Genomic DNA, 18,804 nt, shown 5'->3' on the forward strand with positions numbered 1-18,804 from the left:
CTGTTGGCTGGTGCTTTTCTAACTATCAAGCGTTGTTTTATCCTAACTGACTCTAAAATTAACTGTCACCCCAAATGTAAGTAACAAAACCACCTGACAGAAATAACGCTTTCTGATTGGTTTTTGGTAGTCTGACCCTTAGAAGTAAACGACGCTTATGACTACGACGCTACGGTATACGAAACATGCAAAATATTTAAACAGTGAGAACCGCTAATAGCAGCAGTGAAAACAAGTATAGTCGGAAATCTAACGACATTACATGTATTTTCATTTAAGGGCTGTATTATTCATTAATAAAACAACAATTTCATAATACATGTAAGATCGATGTCAATCGTAAGTTATCGAACTGCAAGTGGTACTGTACTAGGTACTGTACAAAATATTTCAAGTATGTTGCAATATATTTTAATAGTGTGATTGTAGCATGCCAACTTATTCATCAGCATAACCTGGTGCTACATTGTATAGCTGTATAAGTTGCTGGCTACGTAGCTATACCTAGCAAATATACTGAAGCGTTGTACCAGCTTGTCATTTTTTTCGTTTTGGTTAGTGTCCTGGTAGGCTACCTGTAGTCGATTTCTAGGTGTAATGGCCGCCTATGCAGTTGTTGTGCCACTCTAATTTAATGATATAGCGGTCAGCTTGATTCAGTGAATCTAAGTAGCATATCAACCTTACTTAGGGCGTACTATGCCTCTCCCATTTAGAGCCGCTTTAATTTTGGCTCGTAACTAACGTTACTATTAGTGACAGCCAATATTTAATCCAAAACAAGACCTGTTGACGTTACAGGGCTGGTTCTAACTGAAAAGCCGCGGTTCTGTGTCCTTTCGCGTGTAAAAGGTCGAATATAAATATTAATAGAGCTTTGTTCCTGCTTCTTACGGGCTCTGAGTAATTACCAGAACCACGGTTTTCGTTCGGTTCTTTTAACACCAATTCCGTGCAAGAAGGACCTCGCTCACAACTTTCATTCTGATACTAGGCATAAGGGTAGTCAGCTGGCATCGTTTGTCATCCAAATTGGCTCGGATTTACCTTACCTGCTCCAATTACAGTTTGATTGCTATAAAATCCGGAGAAATCCGAAGGTGGGTGAATTGAATTTTTTAGGGGCTCAAATAACGGACTGATGCTTCAATTAGATCAGTGAGAGTGTAGATATTAGCCTTCAAAGATCGGTCGGTCGTACGGACTGCACGCACCTATAAGATAGCCGCTTTAGAGGTTACCTTAATTATGATAAGTCAAGACGTATATTGGATTCAAGAGTCTTTTTCCCACCATTCTTGTTTTGACATCCCTCCTAGTCGATATTGCAAATTTCTCAGCTGTAGCCGAGTAATTCTCCGCGATCCGTGATTGGCGGAAAACCTCAACTTCATAGCTCTTCAACGGTACCTTGCCGTAAAATAGAGTCGTATTGGTCGACCCAGAAGATAGTTTAAAAAAATCCCGACAGACCAGCCGAAGAGAACCTGCTTGCATGGAATTGGTGGCAAGGCGTGCGTTAATCTTTTTGGACACAAACCATAAAAAAACGTGCAGGAGGGCTTTGATTATACGCATACGCACGCCCAAAGTGCACGGTTTTGGGCAAGTCTGAATCTGTACTTTCTAGGTGTACGTATGCTAATGAGCAAAGGGACGGAGTGAATAGCAAACGAATTGCAGGGAAAAACCAAACCCGTTTCGATCACGAACAAACACATTGGGACAAAATCAAAATAGAACATGGGTACGGTCCAAAACCAAACAAAAAAGTGACCCAAAATAAACAATTGCCTAGGAAAGAACATTTTGCCCTAAAACAGGTTACCAAAGTTCTTACGGCTGTAACTAACGGACAGTATTCGTCGATTTCCTAGCCTTGAGCCCCGACAATGCAGGACTCAAAACGTGCTGGCCTACGTCTGGCAAGTACTTTACGAAAGAACGACTGCTGAGTCCTACACCAAAGCCCGCCTGTATCAACTGGGTTGCACTGCTGTGTACTAAGCGAAACCAGCTCTGCCCAATAGATCACGAAATGATAGAGATACATTTCCAACTCGACTTGCGTTTCCGTGGCCTCTGCTACAGGCAACAACAAAAAGCAAAATGCACCAAGGTGTGGAACGTGTGGCAGTGCTCAAAACCCAACGTGTGGACTATAATGGTCACGGCGATTGAGCGCGCACGTGAAGATGTCGATTGCCAAGGCCAGTATCGTGCTGTTGCTACCTCTGCAATGAAGAAGAACATCAAAGAGATGGATGAGACCGGGTTAGCGCCTCGGCATTTTTGGTCAGGGCTCCGTCTGCGCCGCCTTAAATGTCCAGCCCTTATATAGTCAGGCAATTCGATGTGTTAAGTATTTACGTGCTAAGAATGGGGAGCGCAACACAATGAACTCTATAAAGGCGATGTTTCGCGACTTTCCAATGAGCGCCAGGATGAATGAAGATAAGGCCTTCATGCTCGGTCCAACATTTGGCGACGATGGATTTGCGCCTGCTGTTCAAGGAGAGGACAACAGTTCTTTTATCGGTGTGGTGACAACCGTTGGTCTGCTCGAGAAAGTGAAGTTTTTGCAGCAAAATAATCTTCAGTCTCTTTCATATAGATACTACGTTTAAACTAAGTGAGATTGGATATCCTGTCATTATATGTGGTTTCAGCGACAGGTCTCAAAAATACCACTTAGCAGCTTTGTTCGTCGAAAGCCGCCTGACCCAATCTGAGTACGCTGGTGTTCTATCCGCAATATTGAGAGTGTGTCAGAAGCTGTTCCAAGTGTTGTCTAGGATTGATGCTGATTTGGGTGGTGCAAAAGATGCACAGTACCATGGCCTGACATCCACTGCGTTGTTTCAGCAAGCCACCTTTCTAATGTTTTTTTTTCACGTTCTGTACAATGTACGGAAGCGAACACGGCAATTGAACGACCGGCAGTCCAGAAAGCAATTATGGCTATGCGTTACACAGATTGGCTCCTGTAATATTACGAAGCTTGCGATGAAGTGTTGAATCGTTGGAGAAGCACTGTTGTTTTTAGCAGCTTCGCCGATTATTCCTAAGACAATGTTTTAGTGGGATATACTGGAGGTAGCAGACATTCCATACGCCAACAGGTTATGTGGCGACGAATAATCTTTGCGAGACTTTTAGTACCAGCGTTAAACGATATGTAACGCGGATAATGTTTGATACCACTCGGCTGCTACGCACAATAGCAATTATCACTGAGGATGTGACTGCTGGCGCAATTCAAACCGACGGATGCCTGTGAAGCTCCACTCTCCACAGTGGTCAAGTCCACAGGGGAATTGGTTCACTTCAGACGACTGGCCTTTTATTGTACTGGTGATCCAGACATAGTACGTATCGTGAACATAGGTCATGAAACAGGAGAAACTAGTGCGCAACACACGGCGGTCGAGCTCGCGTTCACACGCCTGATTACTAGCAAGGCGACTTAGGAGGTGGATGAGAGTCTAGATCGAAGACAGTGTCCGCAATGTACAACTGCTCAATGAAGTGGGAGCACTACATGGGTTATCGAATAGAAACGCCGGAAACGAGATGAGCCGTGAAGCTCGCAGCGCAGTCATACTCCCGTCGCTATTTTGTCAAAATGGGATACTGCTGTTACCTAGACGCTTACCCTCAATGGTGACGAATGTTAAGCTATTTGTTGGCCTAAGCTCGCTACTAGTGATTCTATGAACAGGCCCCCGCCAGTGGAGCCCCGGGTCCTGTCATCTACCTTGCGCAAGCTCATGTTTAGAATCCCAGTAGACAGAGGTGTCCACCGATGGCGAAACCGGCACTTGAGATTCATTATCTTCTTGACTAATTGATGATTTTATGTGCTCTGGTTTGTTATTTATTATCACAATAATGTAGACGTAGTTGTCTTCCTGCATTTTCGGGGATGGCGGAACTATTTGTATTAACTGCACGAGGGCTGCCATTACGCTTTCAAGTCATATTTAATTCTTGGCACCGATATGTGCAACGAACGAGATGGGGATACATATCTTGTGGTCTTGTTTCTTATTGTCTCGCAAGCGACACGATTTAAGACACCTTGCTGACCCGCGCCACCAGCTTTAAGTTTTATGATCGATAGTCCGATTACATCAAAAAGCGTCGTATTCGCTACGTGTTTGATCACCGAAGTGCAATGCATCATCTACACCTAGGGAGGCCATGTGCAGTAGCAAACTTCTTTAATTATGAACACGTCTTCTCTGCACCTCTCTGTAGATAATTATGATAGTATATGGCAAATGCAGACGACCACGGAACCTAAAAACACGCCATGCGACAAATCCCTCGATCTGCTCCGACACTAAAAACAATCAGCAATTTGTTCAATCAGGTGTAAAAAAGGTTTTTCAAATTAGGCATATATACTTTATGCGAGCAGCAACAAATTTTTCCAAGATATATTTTAATGTGGAAGAGATTAATATGCACTTCTAGGTCCGACAAACACTATATAATGGTATTATAGTGACACACAAGTTATCCTACAACCGCAATTAATTTTATGTTGCAGAGGAGGCTATCCGAGCGGTGTAGGTGCAGATACGATAGGGCCTATCATAGACTGGTGAAGCCTCCAAATCACAAAACGATTTTATTATCTTAGGGCGCAATTGGACGGTGTTACAGCCGCACGTTTGTACTATTTGCTGCGTAGTGCTACTTTTGTCCACAACACAAAGTACAAGTATATTTAAGTATGTATAGTTTTAAGATGATGTTTCTGGGTTTTGTACCGTTTTTGCAATCATTGTAGTATTGCTGTGTTAGAATATGTTCCTTCTTTGAAATTTGCAAATCTCCCGTAGTCATTATATCCTATCAAAACTATGGCGTATTTTTTCGTAGCATCTAGTTCACTACGGAGGATACTGGTCTGCGCTGGCGTATTTTTCCGTGGTCGTCTGCACTGTGACTTTTAGGCCATATAACCATTCCCCTAACGCTAACCACTCGACACGTTAAAACGGCACTAGATTCGAAAAGAATACTTATCTGTAAAGGCAACAAAAATTTGTCGATTGACGGTGATGCTTTAACATGTCTTAGTTTCGTTAGAAGTGGGTATTATGAAAAGATAGCGTGACCCTTGATAGTATGCAGCTAGTGAACGTGATCCAGATCGGGGATTCAAGTACAATATATAGTGGGTCAACATGGGATCCACAGCTCGGGCCGCATATATTTGGAGCGCGAACTAACGTGAAACACGTCTGGATTCCTTTGAAACCTGTGCGACTTAATGTGAGTTTTCTTTAGATTCACAATAATCCGGTGCGCGTAATTGTGACGCTACCTCCGTTTCACGAGCCAGATTATTGTAAAACGCCGTCGCCGATTATTGTGAGTCTACCTTCGTTTCACATTAAGTCGAGCTGAGTAAATGTGAAACCTCATGAGATTTATATTAAACCGACTCAAGTTAATGTGAGTCACAATTTGTGACTCGACTTTGTTTTCACAATAACCACCGGATTATTGTGAATCACAGTAGATGCAGTATACTGCGGAATCTGAGAATATCAGATACGTAAATCAAGTGGTGAGAAACTCTGTCAGTTTTGGTTTGCGGGGGGGGGGCATGGCCCAAATGGGAAAGCGCACCTGTGTACAAAGAACAGAAAGGAAGAGAATCGAGCTACTACGGCGCAGGAAGTCGCACCCCGAGTGGGGTGTGCTGGATGCCGTTCGCGAGTTAGTGGTCAAAGCGTCGACACTGAGGGAGTGGAGAAAGAATTAGTGGGACCGTCTGGATAAGGGTGTGGTATCGAAGCGTAGTCCAAGGAAAGGGGGTGGCGCAGAACATAGGATGAAAACGTACGAAGGTCGAATCATCAAGTATTTCGTTTGCTTGCGTGAAAGTGGCAAAGGCTTTTTTACCGAAATACTGTTTTATTGCAGACACATCGACGAGTTTATAAAGGCGTACCAAATTCTAGCTCGCAGAAGATGTGGGTAGAGCGTTTTATTAAACGTTTGCCACAAATCCCTGAGATGCCCCAAATCGCCCCATGATGCCCCGGTCCAGCCAGGCGGCGCACTCATCATAACCTACGTCACTACTGACGCTTCTAGCAGCACACGCAGTCCTCGCAATTCCGTGCAGCGATCATTAAACTCGGGTTCTGATTCTGATCCGACCGTTTCGTGAAATTTCGCCATGCAGACATCGGTCTGAAGCGTGTTGAACCATTCCGAGCTCCCGACACAGATGTCCTTTGTTGCTTTTTTATGGTTCTATCGTGCGTGAGCAAGAACTTTTCGGTTTATGTGCCACCGACAATGAGTTTTAGAAGATGAGGGAAACACTACCTCTGTAGCATTTGTGCAAGCAAGACCTGGCCACCTAAAATAGTGCGAGGAAGGGCGATAATGTTTTATATCGTAAGAGCCTTGATGTTTGATAGTGCTCACGTAAATTCAGGTTCTGCTTCTCCAGACAGCCACATTTGGGCTAATAGGAGCACGGTGCTCATTCCGATGACGAAAAAAGCGTTCCGTAGAGGCATTTAAAGCTTGATGGTTTTGTAATTATAGTCGATTACGAGAACATCTATATAATGCCGTGCTTGATCGAGCGTGTCGGGATGAGCCCACATTAAATATTGCAGTTGCCGTGTGGCCGGGTCGGTCTTGCTAGGGTATTGAAATCGATGCTGATCCAGTAGTCCGAAAAAAGCTTCAATACAAATCTTACATGTAAACGGCTGGCGCCGAATTGCACTTTTAGCGTTCGATATGTCCTTAAGAATTGCCAAATACGACTCTTGAGAAAGCATCATTGAGGCAAGAAATATTAGATGTTGAGACGCCTGCTTTTGTCTGCATTGCTATGATCTCACTAGTTTAAATATGAGCAAGAATCAACCTTTAAGCAGCCCGCTGACGATGGGCTACGTGAATACGAACATCCATTGACAGAGGAGGATTGCGTTCTTGGCTGGCATCTCTGGTGTAGATTATTTTCCAAGGATCTGACGGGTTTGAGGCTGAAAGTGCCACAACCTTTATTCGCATAGGACATCCCGTTTTCTTAGAGCCCCGTATTGATCGCTGTCGCGTCTCTTCTGTCAGGTGTCGTGTATTTTTGGTTCTTCCGCTACGATCGCACTCAAACCGCCTGGAAAAATTATTTCCAGATGCATTACTTTCGACGCGCTTTCTTGAACGTTAAATCCATGTTCCCAGGTCCACAAATGTATTGCTTCCTCGGCCTTCTTCGCAGATGCATGTTCGCATCGAGGTAGAGCTTCGATGGTGTACATCAGTTTGTTTGTAGCTACAGGAGTTATATAAATGGATGGCTTCTACGATGCCGAGAAATTTGGTTTGACATATTTACACTAGCTCGCGCGAGTTAACGTGCGTCATACAGCCACACACAAGCACGTAATCCAGCAGACGTCTATGCACGCATATGGCTTTTTCTTGCACAAACGTACAGTACTTTTTGAGTTTATTTTTACAAGGGCGCTTGGCAACTTAGATTCTCCCGATCCCAAGCGATCGATTTGGTTGCCGTACTAGCCAATCTAGCTTGATCGATTTGTACTTTTTATTAATTTCGATTAAGAGTAAAAAGGGTCACTGTGTAACGGGGTTACATAGTGTGGAACACACAGGAGTACGAAGTAACCGCAGAGTTAGCAAACTCTCAGTACGTAAGTTGGAGAGTTAACAAGGCCTCTCAGTACGCTGGCTGAAAGTCACACGTTATGCTGTTGATTAGGTTTAACTATGCTAGATAGTTAAACAGATACATTTACCCCTAGGCGGCTTGGCCGCAATAATAGTAAATAAAACACTTCTGGTTTTGAAGCATAAAAGTTAAGGTATTAACTTTGAGCCCTGGTCTTGGGCTGTAAGTGTCCTATGGATAAGGAACTTAGTATTAGTGACTCTTTGAGTCGAACTTTTTCCTCTGACGCTAAAGATACGGCAGCCCCGCTGCACTTGGTAGCACTCGTAGTCAATCCCGCTCCTGAGTCGGTTGACTATTTCCTCTGCGAGGATGGAACACCCCGTGTTCGCGAATTTGCCCCGGCGCAGCAGGACGCGCTTACTAAGCTTATGTCCTTGCTTAGCCCGATGGGCGTGGCTCATCTTGGAACGCAAGGTCCAGAGGCGGTCACCCCAGGCTGAAATCGCTCTCTTGCTACGAGAACGCGCTCTTGGAGCACGTCCAAGAGAAGATGAGCGCCGCAACGGCTGCGGCGTCAATGGCGCGTGACGGGTCTATGAGACTGAAACCGCTGATGGTGAGCGTAAAAACCTTCGAGGCGAAGGATGGAAAGAATCGCCTTCTCTGTACCCGTGAGGTCGAGATGGCCATGGGATCGGCCCTGCTCCAGTCTGAGCATCAGCGCGTGGCGCTGGCTATCTCCAGGCTTGGAGGTCGCGCTCGCGAATGGGCACTAACGTGCGGCACGTATGCTGACGCTGCATTTCCCACTTGAGATCAGCTGAAGCAACAGATTTCGCGCGTGTTCGCGCCGCCTAAGCAGGCGTACCGTATCCGGTCGAAGTTCGTTGCTACCCGCCAGGGAAAGAAGGATTTATTGGACTATGTCCAAGAGTTGAGAACTCTTATCGCCGGAATGGCGGCGGACCTTTTTCCGGAACTGGTCAGCGTGACCGTGTTCATGGAGGGACTTCGTGTGAGCGCAGCTCGAACGGAAGTGTTCCGTGTACACCCTAACTCTTTTGAAGAGGCGGTGGATGTGGCATTGAATGCCGAGCACAACTTCAGGTCGGCGCGACCTGGTTGGAGCGCTGGTAGCGCAAGCTCTTCGGGCGGTCCAGAGCCGATGGACCTCAGCTATGCTGAAGATGAAGAAGCGGAGCTTCTTGCTGCGGAGCAGCGCGCCGGCATCCACCGATGCTTTGTGTGCAATAGCACTAAGCACTTGAGGGCCTATTGCCCGCTGCGCAAGAAGCGCGAGGCTCCGGCGAGCCAACTCTCCTGGTCATCGCCGGGAAACGGCAACTCCTAGTAGGCGCGGGGTGGCCTACTGGGGAAGAACTGAGTTCTGTTGTGCCTCGAAGAGGTAGAGGGCAACGGGGCTCAGCCCAGAAGAGAGCTGGGCTCTCTTACGGGAAGTGTGCATGCAAGCCGGGCTTGCTGGTCGTTTGAGCGAACGTGAAGAGCTTTACAAAGCCATGGAGAGTCTTAATCGACTCGGGGAGCTTCGGGCAACTACGCCCGTCGCTCCACCCTGGAAGGGGGTCAGCTGTATGCTGACACACTGGAAGTGCCAACGAGAGATACGATCTCTGTCCGTCTCGCGACGGGGACACTTGTAACTGTGTCGAAGGTCTCTGTCGACCTGGGAGTGAAGTTTGAGAACTTCGATAGCGCGGAACGCTGTTTGGTCTTAGACCTGGATGCGAGGTATGACCTCATCCTTGGCATGGCATGGCTAGAACGTCATGAGCCATGGATCGACTGGAAGTCGAAAACGCTGGGTGCGTCGCACCCTGTTTCTAGTGGAGCTTTGGTGAGTCATGAACCCACCTCTGCTAGGAAGCAGAAGCGCTTTTGGCGCAAGCACGAGGCCGAGGCGGCCGTAGTGCTGGACATGGTATGTCCGAAATTGTTAGCAACGAGGTTGCTGTTTGCCCTGAGGGCGTACGTGGTGCGGCACGTTATCCGCGGAGCGGTGCAGGTCAGGTCAATGACCAACTGCTGGGTCCTGGTGAGGACGAGCGCGGAGTGGCGCGTAATTCACTGAGTGGTATGAATCTGGTCGATGACCTACCGCTGCGTGACCCGAGGGTCGCGGTCGACTGCGAGTCGAGGCATCATGGGCGTGGCCCAGGAGATGCAGGTGAAGTGACACCTAGTTCACTGTGTGAAGGTCAAGAACCTCTTGGCTTTCAGCCGAGTGTCTTGCGAGACACTGTATCCTCTTCGAGGAGTGATGGTGCTGCTGCACCCGGTGGTGGTGACGGAGATGTAGCCACACCGCTCTCATCCGGCCGGGATCGGTCGCGGAGGGAGAGGAGAAGAAGACGCAGGGCGTCTGTGACGTCTTCGACGTCGGACGAGGTGTCCAACGTGACGAGCGGTGATGCTCCACGTGATTGCTGTGAACAGCTGTATACACTCGTGAACGGGGTGACGGGGGAGGTAGAAGGCGATATCAGCCTTGATACTCTGCCCGCTGCAGATGCTCTGCTAGAGCTGGACGAGATGTCCATTGCCGAGTTCGGCGAAGCCTTAAAGGCAGGCGAGCTAGCCGAGGTGGTCTTGCTGGGACCTGAGGAGGAGTTGAACTCCTCATCCTTCGTGGACGATGCGGTCCTAGAGGACACCAAGAAGGCGCTGAGCGCAAGAAGTGGATCGCATCCTCAAAGATCCTTCGGATCCCTTCTACCCGGTGGTGAAGGAGTATGAGACGTTGTCTCGAAAGACCCACCGACGGGCCTGCCTCCGGATCGAGGCGTGTGTCATGAGATTGACCTGGTTCCTGGAACCAACTACTGCGTAACAAGGCAATGGCCTTTGCCGAGAGAGCAGTGTGACGTCATTGACGCATTCCTCCGTGCGAAGCACGAGGCAGGGATGGTGCGTGAGAGTAAGTCTCCGCACTCGACACCCACGTTCTGTGTCAGAAAGCCGAACGGCAAGTGGCGCATTGCTCATGCTTTTAACAAGCTAAATGCGGCCACTATCCCGGCGCAAACGCCGATTCCTCGCAAGGATGTTCTGCAGAACAACATGGTAGGCTGTACGTTGTACAGCGCGCTCGACTTGGTCGATGGTTACTACCAATTGCTCATGAGAGCGAGCGACATTCCGCTGACAGCGGTAAGTACTCCGAGCGGTATGCTCTGGGAGTGGCTGGTGATGCCCCAGGGGCTGTCGAGCGCACCAGCAACGTTCAATCGTCTTGTGACGCAGTTGTTTAGGCCCCACCGGCGTACGCTCAAACGTACTTTGACGATATATTCGTCCATAGTCGTGCCGAGCACGGAAAGTCAGACGTGGATAACCACATTGACCACTTGCGAGCGGTGCTCGAGTGCATGCGCACTAATAAGTTGTATGCCAACTTGAACAAGTGCGTCTTTGGCGCGGAGGGAATACCTTTCCTGGGGTGCTTCATTGGGAAGCGAGGCTTAAGGGCAGATCCTGCCAAAGTCAAGGCCATCGTGGACTGGCCGGTTCCCAAGAGCCAAAAAGACTTACGCAAGTGACTAGGCTTAGCCAATTACTTGCACAAGTACAGCGCGACGTACGCGGAGATGACTCGGCCATTATCAGATCTCCTTAAGAAGGACGCACTATGGTGCTGGAACGTCGAGCACGACGGAGCCTTTGAGGCTGTGAAGGAGAGCCTCCTCCAGGCTCCGATCCTTGCGCTACCGGACCCGGATAGTCCGTTTAGCGTCGTCTGTGACGCCTCCGATTTTGCAATCGGTTGTGCTTTACTACAAGCAGACGCCGAAGGGCGTGAACGCGTAATCGCGTTTGAGTCTCGCCAGCTCAAAGCTGCAGAGAAGAACTATCCAGTTCATGACAAAGAGCTACTTACAATGAAGTATGCTCTAGTCAAATTCAGGGTACACCTGCTAGGCTCTAAGCCTTTTGTAATCTTTACTGATCATGCGTCGCTACGCACTGCGACACAGTCGCCTCATCTCTCTCAGAGAATGGCAAGATGGCTTTCCTTCTTTGCCGAGTATAACTTCGAGGTGAAGTACAAGCCGGGGCGGCTTAATGTAGTGGCCGATGCGCTCTCGAGCAGGCCCGACTACGAGCTAGCTCATGTCACGACAGTGACGTCGTCAGTGCCTGACTTGGTACGCGGAGCGTATGCACAAGACGACATGTGCGTAGCGCTGCTACGGGCTCTTGGGAGCGAAGAGCATAAAGACTCTGACAAGGAATTGTCTGGGCGCTTACGCGCGAGGTTGCATCGATATTCGCTCGATGGCGGCCTGCTGTACTACAGCACCGACTCTGAGGATAACCCTCGTGTAGTCGTTCCTCATGATGAGGAACTAAAGTATCGAATACTCTATGAGGTTAATGATACGCCCGTGGGCGGGCACTTAGGTCGGGAGAAGACCTATGGCTCGGTGAGCTCGATGTACTGGTGGCCCAAGATGTATAAGCGGGTCGGCACCTATGTACACACGTGTGAGACGTGTCAACGGACAAAGTCCGCGCCGAGCACGGCAGCACCATTGGCGAGTTTGCCTGTCCCCAAGGGATGCTAGCAGTCCATGAGTATGGACTTTGTGTTTGGCCTTCCCAAGGATAAGGCGGGAAACACAGGTATAGTGGTCTTTGTAGACCGATTGAGCAAGATGGCTCGTTTAGCGGCAGTGCCGGACACCATTGATGGTGAAGGTACAGCTTTGCTGTTTTTAGATCGAGGCTTTCGCCAACATGGCTTGCCTGAGGCAATTTTCTCGGATCGAGACCCACGCTTACCGCGAAGTTCTGGACGTCCCTCTTCATAGTGCTCGGCACTCGTTTGGATATGTCCACAGCGGACCATCCGCAGACCGATGGTCAAACCGAACGCGTTAATCGCGTTGTGGAGGATATCCTCCGAATCGTATGCGCTGAGGCGCCAAAACGCTGGAGCCAGATGCTCCCACTCGTTGAGCTCGCATTAGATAATGCCGTGCACGCCTCGACAGGCTACACTCCGTTCTATGTGAACGGCTTGTTTAACCCTCGCGTCCCACTGATGCCGCCACGCAGTGGCTCAGGGCTTGATAGGGGAGGGATAGCCGAGCGGCTAGCTGATGTCAGCCCTGTTGCGGTTCGCAAGCAAGTCGATGACTTTGTCTCTTTGAGACTGAGCGTAATGTGTCAAATACGCGATGCTATGGCTGAAAGCCATGGCACGTAGAAGGAACATGCAGATGTCAAGGGCAGAAGCAATGTTGAGTGGTTTGAGATCGGTGACCAAGTTTTATTAAGCGCTAAAAACCTATTTACTCATGCAGTGTCTGCAGTCTTCAAGACGAAGCGGAGACTCGGTTTATAGGACCGCTCAAAGTCGTGACCAGGAAGGGCCTAGCGTATACGCTCAACCTTCCGAAGAAGATGCGCACGCATCCGGTCTTCTATGTTGGCTTGCTTAAGCCATATCAAGACCCTGCTCAGGTGAGCGCGGAGGCGTTGGCACCAACGGTGGCTGGACCACGGACAGCTGCAGGGCAGCAAGTGGTAGAGCCACTGGAGGCTGAACGACAGCAAGTGGTGGATCCACAGATGGCTGATCAACAGCATGTGGCAGAGCCACAGGTCGCGGAGCGAAGTGCTCGAGATGCAGGAGCAAGGCAAGCTGAACGTTCAGCCGAGCAACTGGACGCTCAAGGTCCGAGACCTGGTTGTGAGTCAACAGTGGTGGCTCTAACCTATCCACAACGTGGATCATCTCTTCGAGATCGACCGATGGACGGTGAACGGGAACGTTCGCGTCGTGGACGCCGGCGTCGTATGGGCGCAGACGCCGTTCCGGCAAGTGCTGACTCTCCCCGCGAGAGCCCAGCTGAGGCAAGGCCTCCTCCAGCTCTGCTCGAGGAGCATGGTGAGCTCCACTTTCACGTGGAACGCCTTGTGGCGTGGCGTAGACGCCAGGGTCGTACCCAGTACTTAGTGAAGTGGAGGGGTTACCCTCACTCACAGAACTCATGGGAGTTTGAGGTTATCCTCCTGCAAGATTGCCCTGACGTCGTTGACGCTTACGACCGGGCACATCATGTGCCGAAGCGCCACCATGGCGTGCGACAGCGTCGCCAGGCGCTGGGCGCCTCCCACTAGAGTGGGGAGCGATGAGGTCAGTAGTTGAGCTTAGGCTCTGACCAGTGGCTGCAGCAGCCAGCTCGTACGTATGAGCGGTGCTCGCAGCGGGAGCAGGAGGTGGAGATACCTCGTAGTGTTAGGGACATGGTCCCGAAGGAAGCAGGTGCTTCGTGTTGTGCTGAACAAGGTTCAGGCACAAGTGCCTCGATAGACGCATAGTTTTTTTGAAACAACTTGCTCGATGAGCATGATCAAATGTGGATGCGCTGTAACAGCGAAAGTGGTGTCCCAGACGGGGATCGAGCCACTGGCCTTTGCTTGCCAGGCCGGAGCTCTACCATTGAGCTATAAGGGCGATGCCCGTACGTCAGTCCGAGAGCGGGAAATTCATGGTATGAGAGGGCTGCGCCCGGGTGGATTTGAACCATCGACCTGTGGCTTCCAAAGACAGCGCTCGACCACTGAGCTAAAAGGGTGTTGCCCTTCAGCTTGTCCAAGCGTGGACAATCGTTCATGAAACGAGAGGGCTGTGCCCTGGTGGGTTCGAACCACCGACCTGTGGCTCTCAAAGCCAACGCTCAACCATTGAGCTAAAAGGGTGTTGCCCTTAAGCTTGTCCAAGCGTGGACAATCGCTCATGGAACGAGAGAGCGACGCCCTGGTGGGATCGAACCACCGACCTATCGCTTGTGAAGCGAGTGTTCAACCGCTGAGCTGTGTTCGACGACTCGGATGGGTCCAGAGCATAGCTTTAAGCGGTTTGCAACTCTTGGAGTAGGCGCGGAGCGCGAGCGTAGGTCTGAGATCGCTTGAGAGCAAGATGCGCGCTGCGCTTGGAACATTGGGCCGTGGGCCGACGACGAGAAGTTGGGCATCAACGATGCGTAGGCGTGTGTGAGCTCGCGGGGCTGTACACCGCTGGTGTGAGGTGTAGTAACCTCCGCCGTCTTAACAAGACGTGACCTCGCTGAGGATAGTTTCGAGAACGGAATGCTATCATCTTAGTGGGGGAGAGTGTAACGGGGTTACATGGTGTGGAACACACAGGAGTACGAAGTAACCGCAGAGTTAACAAACTCTCAGTACGTAAGTTGGAGAGCTAACAAGGTCTCTCAGTACGTTGGCTGAAAGCCACACGTTATGCTATTGAGTAGGTTTAACTATGCTAGACAGTTAAACAGATACATTTACCCCTAGGCGGCTTGGCCGCAATAATAGTAAATAAAACACTTCTGGTTTTGAAGCATAAAAGTTAAGGTATTAACTTTGAGCCCTGGTCTTGGGCTGTAAGTGTCCTTTGGATAAGGAACTTAGTATTAGTGACTCTATGAGTCGAACGTCTTCCTCTGACGCTTAAGCTACGGCAACCCCGCTGCACACTGAGTGAGAGCTTATTTAAAAAAAACAGCGGTAGGTAATCGGTAAATTACGCTGATATATTACCAGCCATTCCGATATTTCAAAAATCTGAAAGGAGACACCCCCTCTCCCCCTCTCCTCCATCCGCCAAGCACTCAGAGCCCGTCAGTTGGAGTTTTGCGCGTCTAGGCCTCAAGTCGCCTTCGGGTTGGTATAATCGTACGCTGCTTAAGTATATTTGTGATGTTTATTACTCCTTCTAATGTTCAATATGGAACTCAATGAGCGGGAGCGAACCAAAGACGCACGTGCCATTTGCTAGCGTTTTTTAGGCTTCACTGATGGACAAGAAATGGCACGGAAATTTAAACGCGTTTACGAATACCTGAATGAGTACCAGGTGAGGGCGCAACAGCTCTTTCGACTCCTCAGCTCGACGTCGGTAGATCGCCGTGGTGCAGATATTAGAGCGCAGCGTTCCGCAGATGACGCGGATCTGCAGACACGGGCGATTTTTCTCTATCGATAATTCCCGACGATCTCAAAACATTTTGGATCAAACTCATTTGCACACATGGATGGAGAAGAAAAGACGCAGTACGGACCAGCGGAAGACTACATTGGGAAGTTGACGGAGTGCAAGGCCGTAATCAAAGCTGCTGTGGCCTGTACAAAGAAGCGAATCTATTTATGGATCGTGTGATTGGCTACAGCACAAGCCACAACCATCGCATCGGCCGCGTTGTCTACGAAAGCCACCCGTCTGTGCTATGTGTCTAGGACCCCATTCTGCTTGCATTTGTGGACGTGCTACAATCGTCGGGTTCCAAGCCCAAGCCAGTCATGCAGTTTCTTCGCGAGAAAACAGGTACAGATGGTCACGTTTTTGATAGTATTTCATTAGCATACATTTCTTATGAATGTGTATAGGTCAGAATATGACACTCCGTGACGTCCACAACATGGTTGCCAAAATGAAAGAGGAGCGGCACGGACACAGTAAAAAGCGACTTCAAGGTCTCATGTGAGGATTTTGTTGGCGGCAGGGCAGCCGAGCTTCTGTCTTTTTCGACGGCGAATCTTTGGCACAAACCATCACGCTACAAACGCGCCAGATGCGTCGGTGCTTTAAAACCTTTCTTGAGGTGATGCTAGTTGACGCCACGCACAACACGAATGACTCTCGGTACAAACTCTTCTCGTTCATGGTGCATGATGCAAAACGAGTGATGGGCTCTCTACGCCCGTTCAGACGTACCGCATCTAGAAAGTCACACTAACAATCAGTAAGTGTCACCGATTTTGTACTCAAATCTGTACTAGTGTCTGAGTACGTTTACAATAGTCTTGAGGCGCCGTAGCGCTATGTCTAACGGTAACTCAACCTTTAGTTTTTAATGCACTACCATCGTATTTATAATTTTAGCTCACTCGGTTTAATTATAAAGAAGAATTGATGAAAGTACATCCGTTAGTAGCGTGCAGTCTTCAGGTAGACCGAGCAGGCTTCACCTTGCCTTCGTGCCTGAAAATCACCAAGGCATCTGTATATTCGATCAACATTAGTAAGGTGACACACAAGCCATATAATATTCCCGTAACATCCTACAATTCAATCCACTACAAGCGCTCGCTGCAATCTTTACATTTTCGGGGGAAAATGAAATCTATTCTGTTATATTACTCCCTTTTTTCGGAAATAGGTGGTACCTAGTGTCTTTAGGCACTCTTGTGCCTAAAATACCACTCCTGATGTCCCGATTATGTTCACTCCACTCGGTGCCTCTAACACCGATCATTTCGATTTAATAAAACGGCCTTTGTTTCTTATAAATCATGCATCAGGCCAAGTGAATAAAACGACCTCTGTTTCTTATAAATCATGCATCAGGCCAAGTGAATAGGACAAAAACATTGAAATGCACAATAGTACCTCTTGCTTAATGGTATTGCGGTAGCCCACTACGCTTATGAGTAGCCCTAGTAGCGGCAGTCTACCGCATTGCTAAGTAAATTTACCGTAATGGTGTTGGGTAGCCTGTCATATTTGTTCGTAAGTGTACTTACCTTACGAAGTAGTAGTACTATAGTACGTAGTAGTATCCGCCTTGGAAGTCTACTGTAGCAGATTTGTTCTCCACAGTACTACGTAGTACATGTAGAACTATTAAGGCCGTGTTCGCGGCAAACGACGTTTTACTAAAACTGCGTTTCAGAGTTGTAATCTATTTTTGACGATGATTTGGCCAGCGATGTGAAACGTCGTTTCGCTCAATTCTTGTTCGCACGCAACCAGCGTTTACCCTGACCACCCACACCTGGACAAACGGACTGCCTCTTCACAAAGAATGCTGGACGAAAACTTCCCGTTGCTTGTTGCTGTTGTGTGTGCTCGACTGGTGCAGAACCACCGCTTGTCGAGGCGGGCTGCTCACGAGAATATGGTGCGCGTACTAGGTCTGATGACGGCAGACGGACAGCGGTTCTTTGACGCCATTCGCTCATCGAGAAATTCCTTCCTGTTTCGGGATCACTTCAGGATGGACGTGGCCGCATTTGACGCATTGTTCGAGCTCTGCCAACCGTTCATCGTTGACACCGTCCGCAACCAACGTGAGGTACTGGCGGTGGCTCTCCACTGGATTGGAGCGGCATCTACATGCCGCATGCAAGAGGTGCTATTTGATCTAACGTTTTCTACGATTCACAAGTATAGAATTCGAGGTATTCGAGCGATTTTGCGTGCGATTAACAGCTCGATGGAGATTCCTAAGCAGGTTCCATCGTTTTTCTGGTTGAAGCACCCCTATTATCACCAGGCCTTGGGGGCAATTGATGGAACGCACTTTCAAGTGGTTGTGAGCACTGAGGATACAGCTCGCTTTAGAAACCACAAGGGTTTTGTCACGACCAATGTGCTACTCTTTTGTAACTGGAGTATGAAAATTTGTTTTGCTTATGCGGGAGCTGAGGGAAGTGCGCATGATGCGACTGTACTACGATGGAGTTCTCTGCTCGACCAATTACCAGAACACTTTTACGTTCTAGGAGATGCTGGATATGGCCTAAGTAAACAGGTGTTAACTCCCTTTCGAGGGGTAAGATACCACCTGAAGGAGTGGGCGACTAGTGATGCTGGTCGCCCACGCAGCCCAAAAGAACTTTTTAACCTACGACATGCGAAGGCTCGCAATGTTATTGAGCGTACCATTGGAGTTTTAGAGCGTCGCTTTAAGGTCCTCCGCACATGTATGGATAACAAAATGAAGACGATAAAATCTGTCATTTACGCTTGTGTTTTAACGCACAATTTTATCCGTGAGTATGATGCATCGGACCTTGGGTCCGATCTCGCCTCTTCTCGTCGAGATACGCGTAGTCACCGTGCTGTAAATGAAACTTTTGATCCGATTCCGTATGACTTCGACACTTCTGACAATTGGCGATCTTGGATGGCAGGCACAATGAAAATGAAACTATCATGTTGGTCACCCGTGCACGTTACCTTGGTCTGTTATTAGCCCGTGTCATCATACGCCATATCGAGCTCAGTCGTCCGACGAAGGCGATGCAGCAAAAGCTGCGGAGTCGGACTGTGGGGCTTGGTCACCCATTTCTTGGCGCATTTTGTACTT

General features: G+C 48.9%; 1 protein-coding gene and 1 pseudogene across 2 annotated transcripts; one reads left to right on the plus strand and one right to left on the minus strand.

Moving 5' to 3' along the window:
• Nucleotides 1-1,743: 1,743 nt before the first annotated feature.
• Nucleotides 1,744-2,845, plus strand: PITG_13647 (uncharacterized protein; the record flags this gene model as incomplete). The annotated part of the gene is made up of 3 exons (XM_002899787.1): nt 1,744-1,747; nt 1,878-2,274; nt 2,833-2,845. The coding sequence occupies 3 exons, from the start codon at nt 1,744-1,746 to the stop codon at nt 2,843-2,845; spliced, it is 414 nt and encodes a 137-aa protein (XP_002899833.1).
• An 11,369-nt stretch (nt 2,846-14,214) lies between these two features.
• On the minus strand, nt 14,215-14,286 carry PITG_28188 (annotated as a pseudogene). The gene has a single exon. The product of its transcript is annotated as a tRNA-OTHER (tRNA).
• Between the last annotated feature and the right edge of the window lie 4,518 nt (nt 14,287-18,804).

Source organism: Phytophthora infestans, genomic scaffold (genome assembly GCF_000142945.1).
Source record: "Phytophthora infestans T30-4 supercont1.29 genomic scaffold, whole genome shotgun sequence".
In the NCBI taxonomy this organism is placed as follows: domain Eukaryota; phylum Oomycota; class Peronosporomycetes; order Peronosporales; family Peronosporaceae; genus Phytophthora; species Phytophthora infestans.